Raw genomic sequence first — 18,428 nt, 5'->3', positions numbered from 1 at the left:
AATGAATCTGACTTGATAAATTATATGCGGATGTTAAAAGTGCAATGAAATATGATTGCACTTACTGTTACAGACCCAAGTCTTTCACGTTTTCCGGTTAGATGCAACAAAGGCAATGTTTCTACAATTTGAAAGAAATTGGGTTTTTTCTGTTTTTAAAAATAATTTTCTGTACTCTGTGATATCGTCGAAGACCGCCATATTATAAAACGCATTAAATGCCTAAGGAATTTGGGGAATTTTCATATATTAGTCAGTGCTTTCCCATTTCAGCACACACACATCACATCTGAGTCTTTCTATTTTTAATCACTCACAACATAAAATGTCATTTGTCAAGAAACCACCCACTCCAAATCACACTGCGACTGATGGGATTGAATGCATGCAGGCGCTGTTTCATAGTTACTAAGGCAGCATTGTTGTCATTTAGACACTAGGTGTCGCTCCCGGTTTATTACAAATGACAAGGGTGCCTGAATACCAGGGGTTTTTGGATCAACGTCAAGTATTTGCTCGGTTTGTTGTTTGCCTGGGAGCAGTGTTAAATCGATAGCTTAGTGTCACTATAAACGGCCCCATTAAGCATATTCTGTTTGGGAGAGTTTTTCCCCCCAAATGCTAATAGTAAAGAGTCTGTTGCCTGCGGACATCAGTAATTACAGCCCAAGAAAGCCGCGTCCAGCCAGCTGCATGGTTTGAGCAATGTAGTGCGGCGAGTTTGTGCTGCCTGCCTGAGAGAATCCATCACAGAAACAAACCGCCCCCTCCCACTCACGGTGCCCCCGCTTCAGATGCAACTCAAAATACATAAAGCCTCCATGTTGCACAGGGAATGTAGGGCCAGCACATATGAACCGACTGCCTAAAAGTGTCTGGTAACTTTAACGCCGAACAACCTGCGGTCGTTGCATTTTTTTGAACTAGAACAACCATCTGGGCTTCCAAGTATTTTCAGCGGTGCTCCAGACACGGCCTCGCATTTTGGATAATCGAAGGTTTGCGGCTAACTCGCTAACCTAAGCTACTTGCTAACTTCAGTTAGTTAGCAATTTCAGCGTCTTTTCTATTTATTTGTTTTTTATAGTCACGCACGCTCCTCGTGTTGCCCACAAACATAGTTGTTTGTAGCGATGGTAGTTTTCGGAAAGCCATAAATGACAGACATTATCTGGCTTCCATTCACCACTGTGCTAGCTGGCTGGCTACCACCGCTGCCACAACCCCTTCGCCTCGGACGCTTTCCTGGCTTCGTGGGCTAGCTGGTTACCTTCATCTTAAACAGCTAGCTAACAGTAGCTAGCAAAGGAAGCAAGCGCGCTTGTACTATTGACATTGTGGGAACTAAAACAGGAATAACCAATCGTCTAAATGGACCACATGTCCATAATAACCCAAGTTTCTAACCCCAAGGAGGAGGAAATAATATCATTTAACCAGGAAAAAGGTAAGGAAAAAGTCAATTTACGGTACATAACTAATGCTAGCTGGCTGACTACTTTTCTCTGTTGACGTTAGCTTTTATTCGCACTTGCTAGCTGTTGTAGTTGTTAAAGACCTCAGTTGCCTTTGTGTGAAAAGATGGAAACACGTCTTTTGTTGAAAAAGAAAAAAAACTCAACTACGCAACAAGTTTGTCAGTGGGGCCTTGCCCGGGTAAGTTCTCCAACTAGGATAACGTTTGTTCATTGCGTTTTCAAAATGAAAAGCGCTCCAGCGCGTTTTTTTTCCCTTTTAACATTAACGAAAATTCACTGTCTGCATCAAGTTAACGCATATTTTGTAAAAGTATTTGCAATAATACATCTGGAAAGTACACTTCTCTTTATGCGTTTGGACTATATAACGGGACCATATGATCTGACAGCTCTGACAGTTGATTCATGTATGGATCGAGTTCTCGGTGGTTTGGATTGAGATTGGCAAGAAGTTCCTAAGGACGAAGCTAATACGCGGACTAAAGAGAACTGTGCTGCTGGTGTTGTGTATCGATTCAGTTTTACTTCATGCACATAGCAAAGCTATCTGTGCAGCTTATGGGAAACTTATTCGGTTTGTCTGAGATGTAAACAGTGAAACTGTTTTATCCGCGCTTATTGTTTCTTGTGAGGTTTGTGTGTTATGCAGTGAAATTAACCTCCACTTCTAAACAATATTCTGTCCTCTGTAATAGATGGGTTTGTTTTTTGGGGTTTTTTTTAAGTGCTTGCTTAAACGTGAATGACTTCTCCACAAGCCCATAGCTCCTAATATCCAGTGATTCTCATTCCTGGCGCCCTTTGACACTTTACCTATGCACCGGGTCACCCTGGTGCATAGGGTGTGTATCAATATCACATCTCAAACTTCTCTTCTCAGACCATCAGTAATGTGAGAACTTGAGTCTTTGAAGCACAACAATGCATTTGCCTGTAAGCTATAAAAGTGACCCAGAGTAACTGCTGTGGATTCTGTGTCACTTGAATATACGTGGGTTGTCTTGGGAGGTTATTCTTGCATGTGTGCTGGAGTTTAACACTTAAGGTGGAGTTATATGGCAATTAAACTAATCATATGCCACTACGGTGATATAACAGTGTTAAGACAGCTTACTAGATCAGTAAGCATATACCATGTTTAGCAAGCCTGTTACAGATAGTTGGTCTGCTTCTGAAGACATGCACTTTACTGCACCCAGGTAGTATTTTAGTATGATTTCAGTGTGTTTGCCAACAGAGGCGGTCGAGTACAAGCATTCACTCTGCTAGAATTCATTGTTTGTGTGTTGGGTTGCTGCATGAAATAATATAAGACTAGGTGCGAGAGTGTGCGTGTAACAAGACACAGTTGAGTTACCGGATGAAATAGAGCAGTGACGTGGATGCTCGCTTCTCACAACAAATAATATAATCATTATAACAATTGTATACGTCTTTGTCCTTTCTCCCCTTTGTTCTTAATCTGGAAAAATGGCAATTCAATTTCAGAATCTGCAAAAAAAAGTCAGATAGGGTGCAGGTGGGTCTTCACAAGATACAGGTGGGGCAAAACAGATGGCAGGACAGAAGGACTGTGCATATAAATTACAACAAACATGTGGTAACAGCACTTGTTTTTTTGTTTTTATTTCAGTCTCTCTTCTTTTTTCTTTCCTAATTAGCAGCCAGTTTTGTGAATAGAATTTTTATATAGAATAGAATATTTATATAGAATAGAATATTTTGCCAAACAAAACTGTCCACATTTGGCACTTGGTGGAAGTTTATAATCACATAATTTAAAAAGTCTATAAATATTTAACAGCATTATTTCTATACACATTTTCTAATGTAAATACAAAGTCAGATTGTCATCTATCTATTGGAGATCACCTAACATGTAGCCCATGCGGCCATCTGTCTTAAAGGAATTAAATAGGTAGTCTTCCAATAGCCTGAACAGGCGCCAAACTGTCTGGGCAAAAACTGACCACCTTTGCTCTTAATGTTCCTCTGCTGGCTGTCTTACAACATGTGCCTGCCTCTCACACTGGTTTGGCTCCCAAGCAGCAGCAGCAGCCTATATATAGACCTACAGTCTTGCTGGGAAGGGCACTAACCCCAGAGCCAAGTGTAACTAATTGTAAGATGACAGTGATCATTTTCTGTGTTGTCACAGACATACTTTGAAAGGGAAAAACAAAAACAAAAAAGCTCTTCATTTCCAAACAGAGGCCATCAGAGCAGTGATTTCTGTGGGTCTTTTTCTTGAATTTGAAGAGTCTTGTTGATTTCAACAACTTAAACTTGCCACTCAGCTGAGATTGTTGTAATGAGATCTTATTAATATGTCTGTGAGATGGATGGAGTGTTACACATGATCCATTTACTGTTACGATAAATTCCTTGCTAATAGTGTTGGAAGATTGATTCATATGGGGTGACCTTGACTGAGCCCTCTTCTAGCCTCTTCTGCTATTAAGTTCTGGGGTTTCCTGTCTATATTTGTTTAACCTCATGAACACATTGAATTTAAATAAAAAGAAGGAAGCACTAAATACATTCAAATATGCTACAGATTTAGCTTTAATTAAGTCCTCGATTAGCAAAATAGGATATAAATATTTCCCAAGCATTAAACTTGTCAAGATTAATATTAATAATAGTTTAGAAAAGCACCAAAATATATGTATCTATTGGAAATTACTTATATTTTGTACTATGCATTCAATTTTTAATAAGTTTTGGTTTTTCTGTGGTTACTAATGGAATCAAAATTTAGTGGGAAAATTGCAGGAATACATTTTTTAGTTGTAGTTTAAAATACTGTCTTAATTCTTTTGGTCCCATTTAGTTCTCAGCCAGTTTCACATTTTCCAATCCATGGGATTTATAAGCCTACAAGCTTATCAGTTGCCAATGCCAGGATCTTTTTGTTTGCTACTAAAAGAAGACCCCTTTCCGCGCTAAGAAAAGTTCAATAAAGGGAGAAAAAAAAGCAACAACAACAAAAAACAGCACAGGACTTGGGTTGGCTATCAATAAAGTCTTAATGGCACTATCAGTTCTGGTCAGAAGTCTGACTATCGGTTCTCTCATGGGTTACTGATCAGTTTTCTGCCTGGCCAAAAAACAGTTCTGCATAGGTTTTCACAGTCAATGCAACAGTTTTATTACTTGTATCTAAAAACAGTCTTAAAAACACAGAAACAGTACAGAAAAAAGGTATCAGTACTGAAAGAGTTGAAAGGTGTTGTTTAGAAAAACGTCTCTTGCCGTGGAAACTTGGAGATTGCACTGTTTACAGGAGGAGGTGTGGAATTGTTTAGGCTTCTCTTTGACTAATCCTTGGTCAAATCTGTAGACTGTGTCAACAGTCACAAACCCACCCAGGAGTCGGTAGATTTTGTCACATGTGCGCTGGATGGCTGACCTTTTTTCATCACTCAGCTGAGATGCATGTATGGAAGCAAATTGCCACATTAGTCAGATCGGACATTAGGCAGTATTTAACCTGCAGCCCACTAGTATAATGTCCATGTGATGTCATATTGTGTCAGTGTGGGGAATAATGCAGTTAATAATTTGGAGCATTCAGTGCGTGGTGCTGTCTCCTGAATGTTGTATACATGCACCCATGCAGCTGTCTCGCTTATACCACACAGTATTTCCAGTACTGTCAATGTGTTTGAAGCGGACTACTGTTATGAAATGACAATTGTGTAAAATATCCACATGGCATTCTCCTGATTCAGTGTGATCTGATGGAAACAGTTTAGGAAACAACAAAAGAATTATCAAGTAGAATGAGAGGTCATGTCCCTTGGTCTGACTCTTACCTGAGCTTAGAGAAAAGTCAAACAACACTGGGAATATTTTTGCTCTTTCCAAAAGGTGTTTGGTTTGTTTTTCTGGAATGTGTTGTGAGTAAAGGTACTTGTGCTTGTGAAGTTCAGCACCTCATTAGTGAACTACAGCTCTGCTTTTATGCCAGGTGAGTGATATATTTGAGACACAGTTGTGCTCTGTGCCTGACTGTGAATTTGCTAAGGGTCTTTGTGCAGGAGTCAGTACCACGGCTGGTTGTAGTGATGAGTCACAGGGAGCTGACAACTGCCTCTCTGTCCCAGTTTTACAGAGCTGAAATGAAAACATAAAGCCCTGTTTAAGCAAAAAAAAAAAAAAAAATTGTGCTGCTGATTATGGCCAGATAAAAACTGAGCTCAGTGTAGCCACTTTGAGTATTTTTAACTTAAGCCTGTAAAACACAGAGAACAGAGAGTAATTTGAAAACTTCTGAAGAAAACATTCTTCATTTTCAAGCTGGTAATTTTCCAAACAAATTTCTAAATGTGTTTGCTGCCTTGGTATTTCGTGGTAGTTACAATGTTGTTTTTGCTGGTTTGGGTCTCTCTGAAACATTGGGTTGTAGCAAGATATCCACATGCTTCGGCTTTCTTAGAAGACACAATAAATCTGTTGTTGTTGTTGTTATTGTTTCTTTTCCTTGTCGATGGCTGCAGATTATAGTCCACTCGATTTGGAAGAGCTTATGGCACTGATAAGATACAACTTAGATACCCAGTAAAACATGCCCTTGCTTGAAAGGCTGTAATTAACATTACTGGAAGACAGTGATAGAGGGAAATGACAGAGAAGCTCGGGAGTGCAGAAAGTGTTTAATGTAGCTGTGACATGCTGTTAGTCAGTCAGCTTCTGATAGCTTTACTGTAAGAGCGAGCTATTAATCTGTTGAAACGCATTATGTGCTTGCTCCACATCCTAACATGTTAAAAGATTGTTGTTGCTTTTGTGGTTTCAAGATCCTCTGATGCACAAAACTGTTTTATAATAAAGCACTAGACAGAGATGGCAAGTTGCAGAAATATTTTGCTCCGAATGTGGGGTTTTTTTTGTTTGTTTTTTTGTTTAGACATTTACACATTTGTTTGTAGTACAAAGTGCCACAATATCAAGATACCAAAAGACATGACATAATGCTATTCACTCTTCACAGTCTTCAGTTGCAAAGGCATTCTGGTGGGCTGGGCAGGGGGAATGGGTGGAGAGGAATGCAGCCTTGTATAGGCTCTGAGGGGTCTGAGGGCCTCCCACCTCCTTCTCTGCTTCTCTTGTGCATGATCAGGCTGCTTCAGTCACTCACCTGCCAGTTGAAATGTTGGAGGGAATCAAGTCAAGTTTTCAAAATGGTGGTAGCCACAAAAGCAAATACGAAAAAATAAAGGAGAGAGAGAACAAAAGAATGAAGTGTGTACACCCTCCAAGTTGTCACTATTAATAAAAGCTCAGTGTCTCATTTAGGCCGCGCTTCGTGGTTCAGGAATGAGAGGCGATTTGGAATCGGAGCAGAGCATGCTCTGAACTGTCACTGAGTGTGACTGATGAGGTCACCCGGCCACCTAAGTTATTTTCTGATCAGTGGTTCAGCCAGGGCGAGCGCACAAAACAAAACCTAATGCCATTTAATCAGACTGTAAAGGTCTCCCCTATTGTCATTCAGCATGGCTCACACCACTGTGGCCACTTAGGAAAATTTGTGGCTAACACATGGCCTGTTTTATTAAAACAGGATCTACACCCTGGCATGCAAATATTCAGATGTAAAGGGTGCACAGTTTCATCCTGCTGCGTTTTTATCGTAGAACGTCAGTTTGCATATCCGCTTGTTCATCCTCTATTCTTCCACCCTCTTCCTGTTATTTTTGCCAGCGTCCCAGTCAAACAGCAGCCTAAAGAAGCAGAGGAGCCGAGGCATCTTCAGCACGTTTTTCTGCTGCTTCCGCAACTACAATGTGGACTCTCCAGCCACCAACACCAACGCCAGCTCCCCGCCTCCACCAGTTGAGGAGAACGGATCGCCTCCCAAGGTGAGCTGTTCCACCACTAAACTGTTGCTTGTTGTCCTGTTGAGAACTCTAGAAATATCAGTTTGCAAGTCTTTTCCATCTGTTGTAAACTGTCTGTTTTTGTGAGTAGTATTTTCTCTTTGTGCTATCTCTGTCAATGTGTCATTGTTTTTTGGGGGGTTTCTCCTTTGTTTTACTTCCTATCCCTCACCCTGTTTTTGTATGTGTTGTAGTGTGACCAGGTCGAGGTCATCCCTGTCCCTAGTGTATGTATTGCCTTTTTTTTTTCTTTTCCTTTGCATGCAGGGTGAGTGGGCTGGTGGCACATCCTGTCTGTGTGGGCTCCACTGCTCCTCAGAGAGCTCTAGCTCTGCTACCGTACCGCAGTTCACTCTCAGCCGATGGTAGCACTGTCTGGCTGCGTAGAAGGTGTACGTGCACCTTTGGGTTTAATGTCTCAGTGCTTCATCTGCATTAGTGACATTTTGTGGTTTGTATGCTCTCAGAAACACTGTAACACTAACCAGCTAACATTTTTAAGTGCAAACCTGTTTCTGTTAATTGCCTCCGGAGCTTCTACGCAAGGCATTAAACCATTTATTGTGCTACTTATCTATGCAGTTTAGTAATTTTGAGAGTGAGAATTAACATTAGCTCCTAGTCTTTCAGTTTGGCTACTCAGCTACAGACTTAAAGTAATTAATCCTGTCACTCAAGTAGGGCTGTTCGATATAACGATATATCGGATGACGATATAAAAACGTCTATCGTTTCATTTTACGCTATAGTTTGTTTCGTGGTGTCGCAAAATAAACTGTTTACGGCAATATTTTTTTTTCATAGTTTTGATGGTCACTGTAGTGGCTATATTAATTTCTTAAAGTTCTCTTTTTCTCTTATATTTAATATAACCACACTACGGATGGACAAGCGCCTGTTTTTTATGCGTTGTGGTTAGCAACAACGACGGTAACACGATCGCGTGTCCGCTTGTTTATGTTCCACATAAACCTTTCACAATAAAGCTCAAGATCCTGTTGAGACTTTTCAAAATAAACTGAATCACGTGAAAGAGCAGATTATTTACGGATGAGAAGTAAAAAAGAGCCGCCAGGTGCTAAAAAAATAAACCTTAGACTTTCCCCGCAGCCAGCTGTGTAATAAATGCTCACAAAGAAAACGGCGGCCGTTACAACTTGTGTCTAAAAATGTATCGTTTCATGCATCGGTTAAAACACTCGACTCCAGCTACATGACGCGCAGCTGGAAACACTTCCCGCAAGTCGAGCTGCCCGAGATTCATAGAATTTACAGAAAATGTTACATTTTTGTGATTTATATCGTTATCGGGACGATAGAATTCTTATATCGGGATATGAGATTTTGGTCATATCGCACAGCCCTACACTCAAGGAAGGACTGAGATGTGATTCGGTGATCTGCGACCCATCCAAGGAAAAGTTGGTGAGAATAACCAACAGTGATTTGATATAATTTCATTCTAAAAGAGCATCCAGTCAATTCCAGCACTGAGCCATAGTTCTCACTTCACTTCACACTCTCATATAGTGTACTGGCATTTCCAAACTTAACAGTTAAGTTTGATTGATCCCAGCAAAATTAGGATGGCTTAACAGCAGCAGACAGCTTTATGCATGATACAGATTTGTGAAATCTAACTTGACCTAATAAAGATGTAAAGAGATGAAAGGGTTTTTTGTTTGTTTGTTTTCGCTTGAATTCTGTAGTGTCACTGATCTCAGTTGGTTTTTCAAAAAACTATCTCCTCTAACATGGTTTTGGCTTTTTGTTGGCTTAAACCTTACTTAATGCAAAGTGTACAGCATTCATGTTCTCTCTTTGGCTCTGCCTGTCCTTCTCTCTCATGTACTGCTCTCTGACATTATCTGACTTGTCCTCCCTATAGCCGCCAGCCAAATACCTCCTACCAGAGATGAAAATATCTGACTATGGCAAAAAGTGTGTGGTGATTGACTTGGATGAAACACTTGTCCACAGTTCATTTAAGGTAAGAAGGGGCTAAAACTACTGTTGAAATTCTGCACAGTATGAGCACTTTTACTACCAGGTTTAACTAAAAGCCAATATTAGGTTTGCCTATATTTCTGCAAACCATTGTTTAGTTTATGTCTATACATTGTCATTATTTCCAAAGTTCCGCTAATGATACACAGGAAGTTGAAGCTGTTTGAATCCATGACATCACTGTGTACACAAAAGAACGAGATGAGCAGGCGGCAGAGGATGTGAGCGAGCGTAATATTACAGTACTGACTGTGGCTTATAATGGGTACATGATTGTAACAGGAAAATGCAGACAACCAGGCTGTGTTGGCAACCATCTCCATTCGATAAAACATATTTTTTTGCACTGAAGAATACTTTCTGTGCACTTTCTTCTTTTCTTTTTTTTTTTTTAAATCTTCAAGCTGTCCACTTCTGCCTGAGGTCAAATGCTCTGTCTGCTGTCTTAAATTACTACAGAGGTTAAAGGAGGGCAGTGATGATAAAGGTTGTTGTAGCAAAACATACTTTTTTTTTGCCCTCAGAGATTAGACAGTCTGGAAATTGAGTTTGTGTTAATAGTACGACCTCTGGGGGTCAGTTGGGGTAGTACGACAAAAGTAATTGTATTTTCTTCCCACAGCCTATCAGCAACGCTGATTTCATTGTCCCAGTAGAGATCGATGGTACAGTTCATCAGGTATTGTGGATTTCTTTAAAAACTAATAAATTGTATTGAAGTTTGTCTCTTTAATAGGGGGGATTCCATTTGGTTCTGATGTGAAGATCCTGAAGAAAAGGCTGTTATCCAGTTCAAGTAATCCAGGATAGGCTGTGTGTATCCTGGATGGCCTATTCGTGATTACTTGCACTGGGTGGCAGCCACTGTACGAAGGGGATGTGGGGGGCATCTAAAGTTATGTGACATGGTAAACAGTCTGATCATTTTGAATAATTCCAGAAATGAGTAACAGGAATTATTTTGTAGCCATCCTGAAGCTTTCGCATATATTTTCTTATAAATGACACTGTTCACCTAAAGTGCCCTCAGTACAGATAATGTATCTGTAGTGTTTGACACTCCTGTCACACCACGGTTTGTTTTGTTGTTGTTGTTGTTTTGAAATCTGGGGTCCGTTCTTCGTACCTCGCTTACTACATCCAAAATCAAATCATCGCGCCAACTTTGAGCTCGCTATTCCGGTTCTCCGAACACACCTGTTGTTGACGATTAGTACAGCTGGATGAAGTAATGTGAGATCACTGGGTGGCTTAACAGGGGCTACGCATCGATAGTAGAAACATTGATCGGCAACCCTTTGGTCGGCGAAAATGTCGAAGGAGCGCGCTCAGTATTTTTCGGCAGCAGAGCAAGAACTCTTGATTGAGGGATTTCAGGAGTTTCAGAGTTTAATTAAAACCCAAGGGAACACTGCAAAGGCTGCAAAAGCAAGGAGAGAGGGCTGGCAGAAAGTTGCTGACAAATTAAACTCGGAAGTAATTAAATAATAATAATAATAATAATAATAATAATAATAATGGATTGGATTTATATAGCGCTTTTCAAGGCACCCAAAGCGCTTTACAATACCACTATTCATTCACTCTCACATTCACACACTGGTGGAGGCAGCTACGGTTGTAGCCACAGCTGCCCTGGGGCAGACTGACAGAAGCGAGGCTGCCATATCGCGCCATCGGCCCCTCTGGCCAACACCAGTAGGCGGTAGGGTAAATTTATTATATTATATTACATTATATCATATTATATTATATTACATTATATCCTCTTTCACATTAGAGCCACAACAGGGCCCACTAGAACATGGGAACAAGTAAAAGTGAAATATAATATTCTACAGAATGGTAATATTTATCACTTGTATTGCTTTTAGTCTCTTGAAAAGAGTCCCTGAAATAATCTGTTTGTTTATAACAGCAACCAAGAAAAGGGCAGAGCAAAAAAAGACAGGTGGTGGTCCTGCACCCCCTCGTCAACAAGTTGGTTAAGTAAATAATACCCTCACGGGAAAATCGATATCTCTCAATGAGCACACTGTCGCGCTGAGCTAAAGGATCCTGTCTGTCCCGCAATATACGCTGAATTCTGAGAACTCTCCTTATCAATCTTGCACCTTCCGCAATGGGCTGCTCGCGTATACGGACAGGACATGGCTGCGGCAGACTTCCCAAATCCACCTTCGCTTTTATAGCCGTGGTCTCTCATCTTGATTACACGAAGTAATTTACTATTACTACTCTGAAATATGAATTACATCTGAAATAATCAAATACATGAAATAGAATGATTAATAGTACATTTCCCTTTTTTTAGGAAATGACCTGTATGTATCTGTATGGAATCAATAAAAGAATCAAATACTGCATTATCTTTAGTTACATTGATAATATTTATTTATGGAAAAACAGTGGTAAAATATCGCTGTTGCGTTTGTATAAATGAAGCGGACATACCTGAGTGGCCGCGATCTAATCCTGTTTACATAAAGTGAGCCTGCTCCCAAGCAGGTTTACGCTTACGGATCTGTTGCTATGACAGCAAGTCCCGGATGAGCTTCAGAGAACCGAACGATCCAAGATCACGCAAAATCGTCAACAATCAAATCCAGCTAACTTACTTAGCGAGGTACGAAGAACGGACCCCTGGTCTTAAAAGCGATGATCTATCTTGCAGGTGTATGTGCTGAAAAGACCACACGTGGATGAGTTTCTTCAAAAGATGGGAGAACTATTTGAATGTGTGCTCTTCACAGCCAGTCTTGCCAAGGTATGTTCAAATGTGGACATTTTTTCTGTTTTGACGTGTGCTTTGGTTACAAGCCAGTGGTACCTGTGGAACTGTGAACATCGTTAATTTTCTGCTTTCTGAATTTTACATCTCCGTTATCATGCTCTGCATCTGTCACTCCATCATGTTAGCCAGTAATGCATGGGTAAGTGTAATGAATGAAGCAAAAGAAACTGTGCTGTGGGAATAATTCCTCTCTAGAAACATATATTCCTTAAAAGCTAGAATGCGCTTTTCTGTGTTATGGCATAGTGGCACCTTCCCTGTTAATCAAGTGCTGTTATGAGGGACACCATGCTTTGCTTCCTTTTGGAAACCTAGTGTAGCGTTTAGCTTTTGTGAGTTGTTTTTGTTTCTAGTTGAAACATGTGATCATAAAGATGTGATGTATATCGTCCCAACATTCACAAGTCATATTAGTCTTATTATATTCCTTGTTTTAAAAACCGTTTGCTTCTCCTCTGTTTGTTTTGCTTGGACAGTATGCAGACCCTGTGGCAGACCTGCTAGACCAGTGGGGCGTGTTTCAAGCGCGGCTCTTCAGAGAATCCTGTGTTTTTCACCGAGGCAACTACGTCAAAGATCTTAGCCGGCTGGGGCGAGAACTCCACAATGTTATCATTGTTGATAATTCACCTGCTTCTTATATTTTCCATCCAGAAAATGCTGTGAGTTCCCAATCCTCCAATATATTTGTTACATTCAGCACTGCATCTGTTAGACTCTGAATTTTTCTTGCTACAAAGTAGCCTTCTGTTGCATGCTGAATATGATGATGGAAAACAACAGAAGTTAGAAAGAGGAGGGAAAAAAGCTGCTCAGCTGCTCTTTGCTGCAGAAGCTGAGTTGCTCTGGGGTTCTTGAAAATATCCCAGCAGTGATCTTTTGGATTTAAATAAGCCTCATACTTGTACAGGACATAGTTTTTTCTTTTTTTTTTCTCTTTAGAATCTCGTGTAATTTTAGCAGTGTGCTTTGAAACGTCACCTGGCTGGAATAATCCTCTCTTTTGTCAAACATCTGCAGTTAGTATTTTGGTGTAGCCTCAGGCATTCACAGTGCCGCCTATTAAATGTCATTTGTGTCTTTGTCTGTCCAACACCTTTTGCTCTCATGCTGCTTCACATCATCACACTCACACCTCTGGTTTTCACTGTCTCTGGTGATCCTGGCCATTTTTACACCAGATACATTTCACTGAGCCAGACGTGACAGTCTTAAGCCTTTTGGTTTTATTTTCTTCCCGAAGCCCTTCATAGAGTGTGACATTATGCAAAATACCTGTATCTGTAGGTATTTCACTGCCTGTGGCATCATTTTAGGAGGATGGCCTCTGCAGCCTTTCTTCTGATTTCTGCAGCAGCTGTGTTTTGGACTCATGCTGAGTTGGTCACTGATCTTCCACACCATTTTCTAGCTTTGTCTCACCATCACATTTCGTACTTTGTTTTTGTTTTGTTTTTTATTATACAACTTAGTTTTGTGTTTCTGACTCGTGTGTCAGTGATTAGTTTCTGTTTTAAAGTACTTGCTTCTCGTCTTTAAAATAATCATGTTATTGAGCGGTTACATAATTTCTTTGGTTTCTTGTGGTATTTATCAATCAGGATCAGAATAATTTATTAAGAGCACTAGAATTCATTTTCTCCAGTAGTGTACTTTTCCTAATTTGCTTAACGTGTCTGCATTTTTATGCTGTAATTGTCATTCAGCTCTACATCTTAAGGCTAACTTTCAGTGGTTTGTGCCTCTCCTCAGGTCCCAGTTCAGTCCTGGTTTGACGATATGAATGACACAGAACTCCTGGACCTGCTGCCTTTCTTTGAGGGACTCAGCAAAGAAGAAGAGGTTTACGGAGTCCTGCAGAATCTAAGGAGCAGGTAGCAGGACAGCCCACACTACCGCCTGTGCCCACCAGTCTCCTGTATTGATCTCTGTTCCTTTCTACGACCGTATCTCTCAGACTTGGGCAGATCCTCCCACACTAAGGGGACGCCTTGGAGTCTCACTGTGGAAAACATCATAACCCTGTCTCTGATCTCATCTCCTGGCGACCGGCTGCCTTCTGAGTGCCATCAGAAAAACAAAAACATTCAAAATCCCAGGAGCACTGTGTCTCACAAAAATAATAAAAACCACACCAGAAAGTATGTAGAGTGTCCTAAGCTGATAATATCGGGGACAAAATACTAAGAGGAACGAACTTTAATCTTTATTTTCAAATCAACCAAGTTTTACTATTTGGTGAAGTGCTTATTTTAAACGCAAGGAAAAAAAAAAAAAAAAAAAAACGACAACAAAAACAACTTTTTGTCTGAGACTTCTTTTGTGGTACCACACAAAAGTCTGAAAAGATTTTGTCCTCATATTGTTGCTATGCAGGCAATTTCTGGTAGTAGAAAGGACTGTGATTCTCTTTTCATACTTAATGAAGTGCCTTGTGTGACTGTTGTTTATATGGGGAGATATTTTCTACATGGCATATTTCCAGAGTACTCTGGTCTTTTCACATACAGATATGCTTTAAAGTGGACACACAAATATCTTTATATGAAAGTTTGAATTCACTATTTTGTTTTTTTTGGTCATCAAACGCTGGGCAGTTGTCTCATAGTGTTCTTCTGTTTTCCCAGTAAGCTTGTGCCATTATATAGATGTGACTTTGTTTCTTTCAGCTTTCATTATAAGTAGAAATGGTTGATTTTGTTTTAGGAAACGGAGGATGTATGCAGTTGTGACATTCACGCCCCACCTGCAGCAAGTCCAGTAGTTCTTTGCGCTTGATAATTTCATCTGAAAGCTCGGCTAAAGATGTGCCATTTCCTTGTTTGTTTGTTTGTTTTTTTTAATAATTTGCCAAATAAGGAACTTTTCTTTCTTTTCTTTTTTTTTTAAAACAGGCTTCATATCCGTACCAGGGTTGAGCTACAACTGTTAGTCTATTAGTTGTAAGAATAACATGATAGGTTTTATTATTTTGACAAATAGATGTCAAATTTGTTTGTTTTAATATTACAAGATCAGATGGCTAGCTTTTAATCACTTTAAAAAAAAAAAAAAAAAAAACTTTTGTGTGTGTGCATGCACACAAGTGGTGCAGCTTCACCCTTAGAGGGCAGAACTTCCTCTGAAATTGTACACATTTGCAAAGGTGTTCTTTAGTGTTTTTAAACTGGTCCAGGATCTTACAGCAAATAGGTCGAGTGCCATGTTTTCAGTTTTTCCATGTCATCAGTGTCTTTACAGAATAGGGTTGAGTGTCAGAGTCTGGACAGTGTTTAAATCACACCATTCCCCTGATGTACAGTGGTGGCCTGCCCTTGTCCAGCCCTCGTAATTAAAAAAAAAAAAAAAAAAAAATCGAATGGAAATGCCACCTGTGGCGTTTATTTTCCCAGACTCCTTTTTTCCCCTTCCTTTTTTAAACTGCTCTTCACCTCAGTGCCTACATATGAGAGGAGCCCAGCAAACCGAATGCTGCAACATTAGCTTCCATGGCAATAACCGCTTTTATTTTGGAGGGGGAGGGTGGTTTGGGCACTTGGGTTAGAGCACTTGAATAAATTAACCAGTGAGGGTTTGTTAAAGTAAGACCACTGTAACATTCTCTGTCCACATGAGTGGATCCAGAAACCGGACATCCATATAATATTTAGATCTACTTGTTTGTTTTTTGATCTGGTGACATGTAAGTGTTGCAGTGCTGAAACAACTTGAATTTTGATTGGTTTATCTCAGAAACGGTAGCCAAACGTGGTTACCTGTGTCTCTATAGTAAGAAACCCCTGTTGTGGAGCAAAAGGACGCCTTCCAAGCCTGCAGATGGGTGCTCAGTCCGGGCCCATCCAGACAGCCCCCTCCTCCAAAAACAATGTTTGGGTCCAGCTCTAAATGAAACACTACTGGGGCACTGCATCAGGACTGTGAACAACCTCATCATGGCATTAATGCCTTACTGCCTGTGGAGGCACAAAGCAATGTTTCTTCATTATTTCCAAGGTTACACCTCCCTGTTTTAGCATCATCTCTAGTATTTTCTTATGGAGTGCGAAAAGTGATCAGCCATATATGTAGAGCATATTTGGCTCTGGTGGGTTGTGTAACAGTAAAATGGAGGATGTGAAAAGCTCTATGGTGCCATCTAGGGATTGTTTGCCTCCAACAAACCTTTACTGCTTGGTTTGTGGGTCATGGGGTTTATATTTAAGAGACACTAATAATTTCCAACTTTACGCCCCCAGTTAAAAGGCTGCTGCTCCTTCAGACATTTTCATTCTCTTCGCATAAGCATTTGTGTTGCGAGTGTGCAGCTCACGATGGTTTCAGTGCAATGTTTTTGTTTTTAAATAAGGAGCGTTTGGTCTTCTCAACCTCTCAATGATGACCTTTCTCTGAAAATGTTGTTTGTATCATTGTGATATATTTTTCTACCTACATGTTGTCAGTATTTGGGTTTGAAAAGTTGCATATTACCCATTATATCCAGCTTTTTGTTCCTATATCCTTTCAGATCGGTATTTTCCTGCTCTCTTGCCTTTGGTAAGAAAAATAAGTCAGGTCTCGTCCCACCTATCGGGACGATTGTGAGCGTGTGTGTGTATGTTCGTTCATGTGTGCTGCCTTTCACTTTTCCTTTTGTCACTTCACTCATAATCACATTCTTCATTTTGTACTAAGTTAACACCAAAGTTCTAAAACACTTGAGTTTATTTTATTTTTTTTTAATCAATTTCCTCACTTTTTTTTTCCTACTTTGGCAGCATGTCATTCTGAGCATCACCTTCTCCCCCTTTATTTTCTTTAATAAATGGCTTCATTGAAACAATTTTGTCATGTCTTTTTTTTTTTTTTCTTTTCTTCCTCTGCCCCCTGTCACACATCTGATGTGGTTCATGAATTAAGGCCAAAGATCCTCACTTCAGTCTGGCGTGACTGCGGTTTCCACCATCTCCGATGTACCTCATATGGTATGTTTACTGAAAGTTGAGAATGTCACCGTTTTCTGTCTTTTACAGTCGACCTGATTTATTTTTACCGTTCCTTTCAGACATGTCACAATAAAAGCACATTTTTGGAGGATTGTTGCCTGTCTTCTGTCATCAGACTAACACCATCTGTTTCTGTTTTGTCTTAGTGAGCTGGCAGCGGTGGGTTCATATTTTCTTATAACAAGCTGAAAGATGGTAACGGCGTGATTAACCTTTGGGCTCTGCTAACCTTGTTTAGGTACTACATGGTTAACTCAGTTTGTTTGGTAGTGTACGGTGGATATTTAGAGCTTTGACTAACAAAACTGCCAGTCTGGCAACAACCAAACGCTCTTGTGAAGCTGATGACGGTGGAAAGGATAGCTGTCTGTTGGAAGAAGTCCTGCGATGCGTTTTTGTACAAACTATTTTTGAGCAACTTTACACAATTAAGATGTAAAATAACTCCTAAAGGTTTTCATTCAACAGGAGCTCTCCGTTTGTGTGCATCGTTGCTGTGACTGTTTACATAGTGTATCCAAAGTTCACAAGGTAGTTTCCTTCTAGGGAAAGGCAGATGTGGCTCACTGCAAACTGGTTTCTAGTATTGTTTGCATAAAATTAAATAGTTCATGAAGATGTTTCAGCCGGAGACTGGTATATACAGGTATCGTCGCTGTCACAGAGTCGGGAGATTGGGGAGGTTTATAAGGACTATAATGTTGGTCTTCCATGGTCTCTTGTGTTCTGGGGGCCTCTGGATGTCTGGAGTTTTGATCTCCTCCATACCCGCTTCACACCCTGGAGGACGGGGCTGTGGCCCCCCCACACTCCCTAGCAGATCATTACATGGAGAAACCTTTGGAATGCAAGCATGCTGATCCACACAGGTATGCACACATGGGTATTCACAGACGCGGACTAAAGCTTTCTTGGCTGCTGCCTCAAAGCACACTGTGCGCTGTCTATCTTGCGTGCTGCACAATATCGTTTATTACTTAGTAAATACTGATATCTATGACTAGCTAGTTTATTGTGATGGTGCTTTGTTTTCTCTATTATTATGTTGCTCTTTGTTGTTTGCTGTCTCCTCTGTTTGTTTTTGTTTGTTTGTTTGTTTTTCTCCATACAGGTGACCCAGGAGTTTTTTGGTTTTTTTTGTCTCTCTTCCCCCCCCCCTTCTCACCGTCTCTTCTCCCCTTTGGTTTTCTTTCTTTCTCTCCCCCTCTCTCTCTCATTCATTCCCCCTGTCCTATTTATTAAAAAAAAAAAAAAAAAAAATGACAAAGGATGAACTGAAGCT

At 40.3% G+C, this 18,428-nt stretch overlaps 1 protein-coding gene across 5 annotated transcripts; it reads left to right on the top strand.

The window, feature by feature from the left end:
• The first annotated feature begins 729 nt into the window (after positions 1–729).
• On the top strand, positions 730–17,234 carry LOC146688248 (CTD small phosphatase-like protein). 5 transcript variants are annotated; one of them, XM_085440071.1, is made up of 9 exons: positions 735–1,447; positions 7,188–7,345; positions 7,558–7,590; positions 9,252–9,353; positions 9,993–10,049; positions 12,045–12,137; positions 12,641–12,826; positions 13,917–14,038; positions 17,061–17,234. In XM_085440071.1, the coding sequence occupies exons 1-9, from the start codon at positions 1,372–1,374 to the stop codon at positions 17,143–17,145; spliced, it is 912 nt and encodes a 303-aa protein (XP_085296197.1). In that variant the 5' UTR covers positions 735–1,371; the 3' UTR covers positions 17,146–17,234. The 5 variants fall into 5 exon arrangements, with proteins under 5 accessions (XP_085296199.1, XP_085296197.1, XP_085296200.1 ...); XM_085440074.1 differs by lacking the exon at positions 17,061–17,234 and adding an exon at positions 14,122–15,249 and having other exon boundaries at positions 737–1,447; XM_085440073.1 differs by lacking the exon at positions 9,993–10,049 and having other exon boundaries at positions 730–1,447.
• The last annotated feature ends 1,194 nt before the right edge of the window (positions 17,235–18,428 follow it).

Source organism: Copadichromis virginalis, linkage group LG18, assembly GCF_057382275.1.
Source record: "Copadichromis virginalis isolate Kocher_CV1m ecotype Utaka linkage group LG18, C_Virginalis_male_GT1.1, whole genome shotgun sequence".
NCBI classification, from domain to species: domain Eukaryota; kingdom Metazoa; phylum Chordata; class Actinopteri; order Cichliformes; family Cichlidae; genus Copadichromis; species Copadichromis virginalis.
Note: the sequence above shows the minus strand (reverse complement) of the source record. Positions and strands in the feature narration are given on the sequence as shown.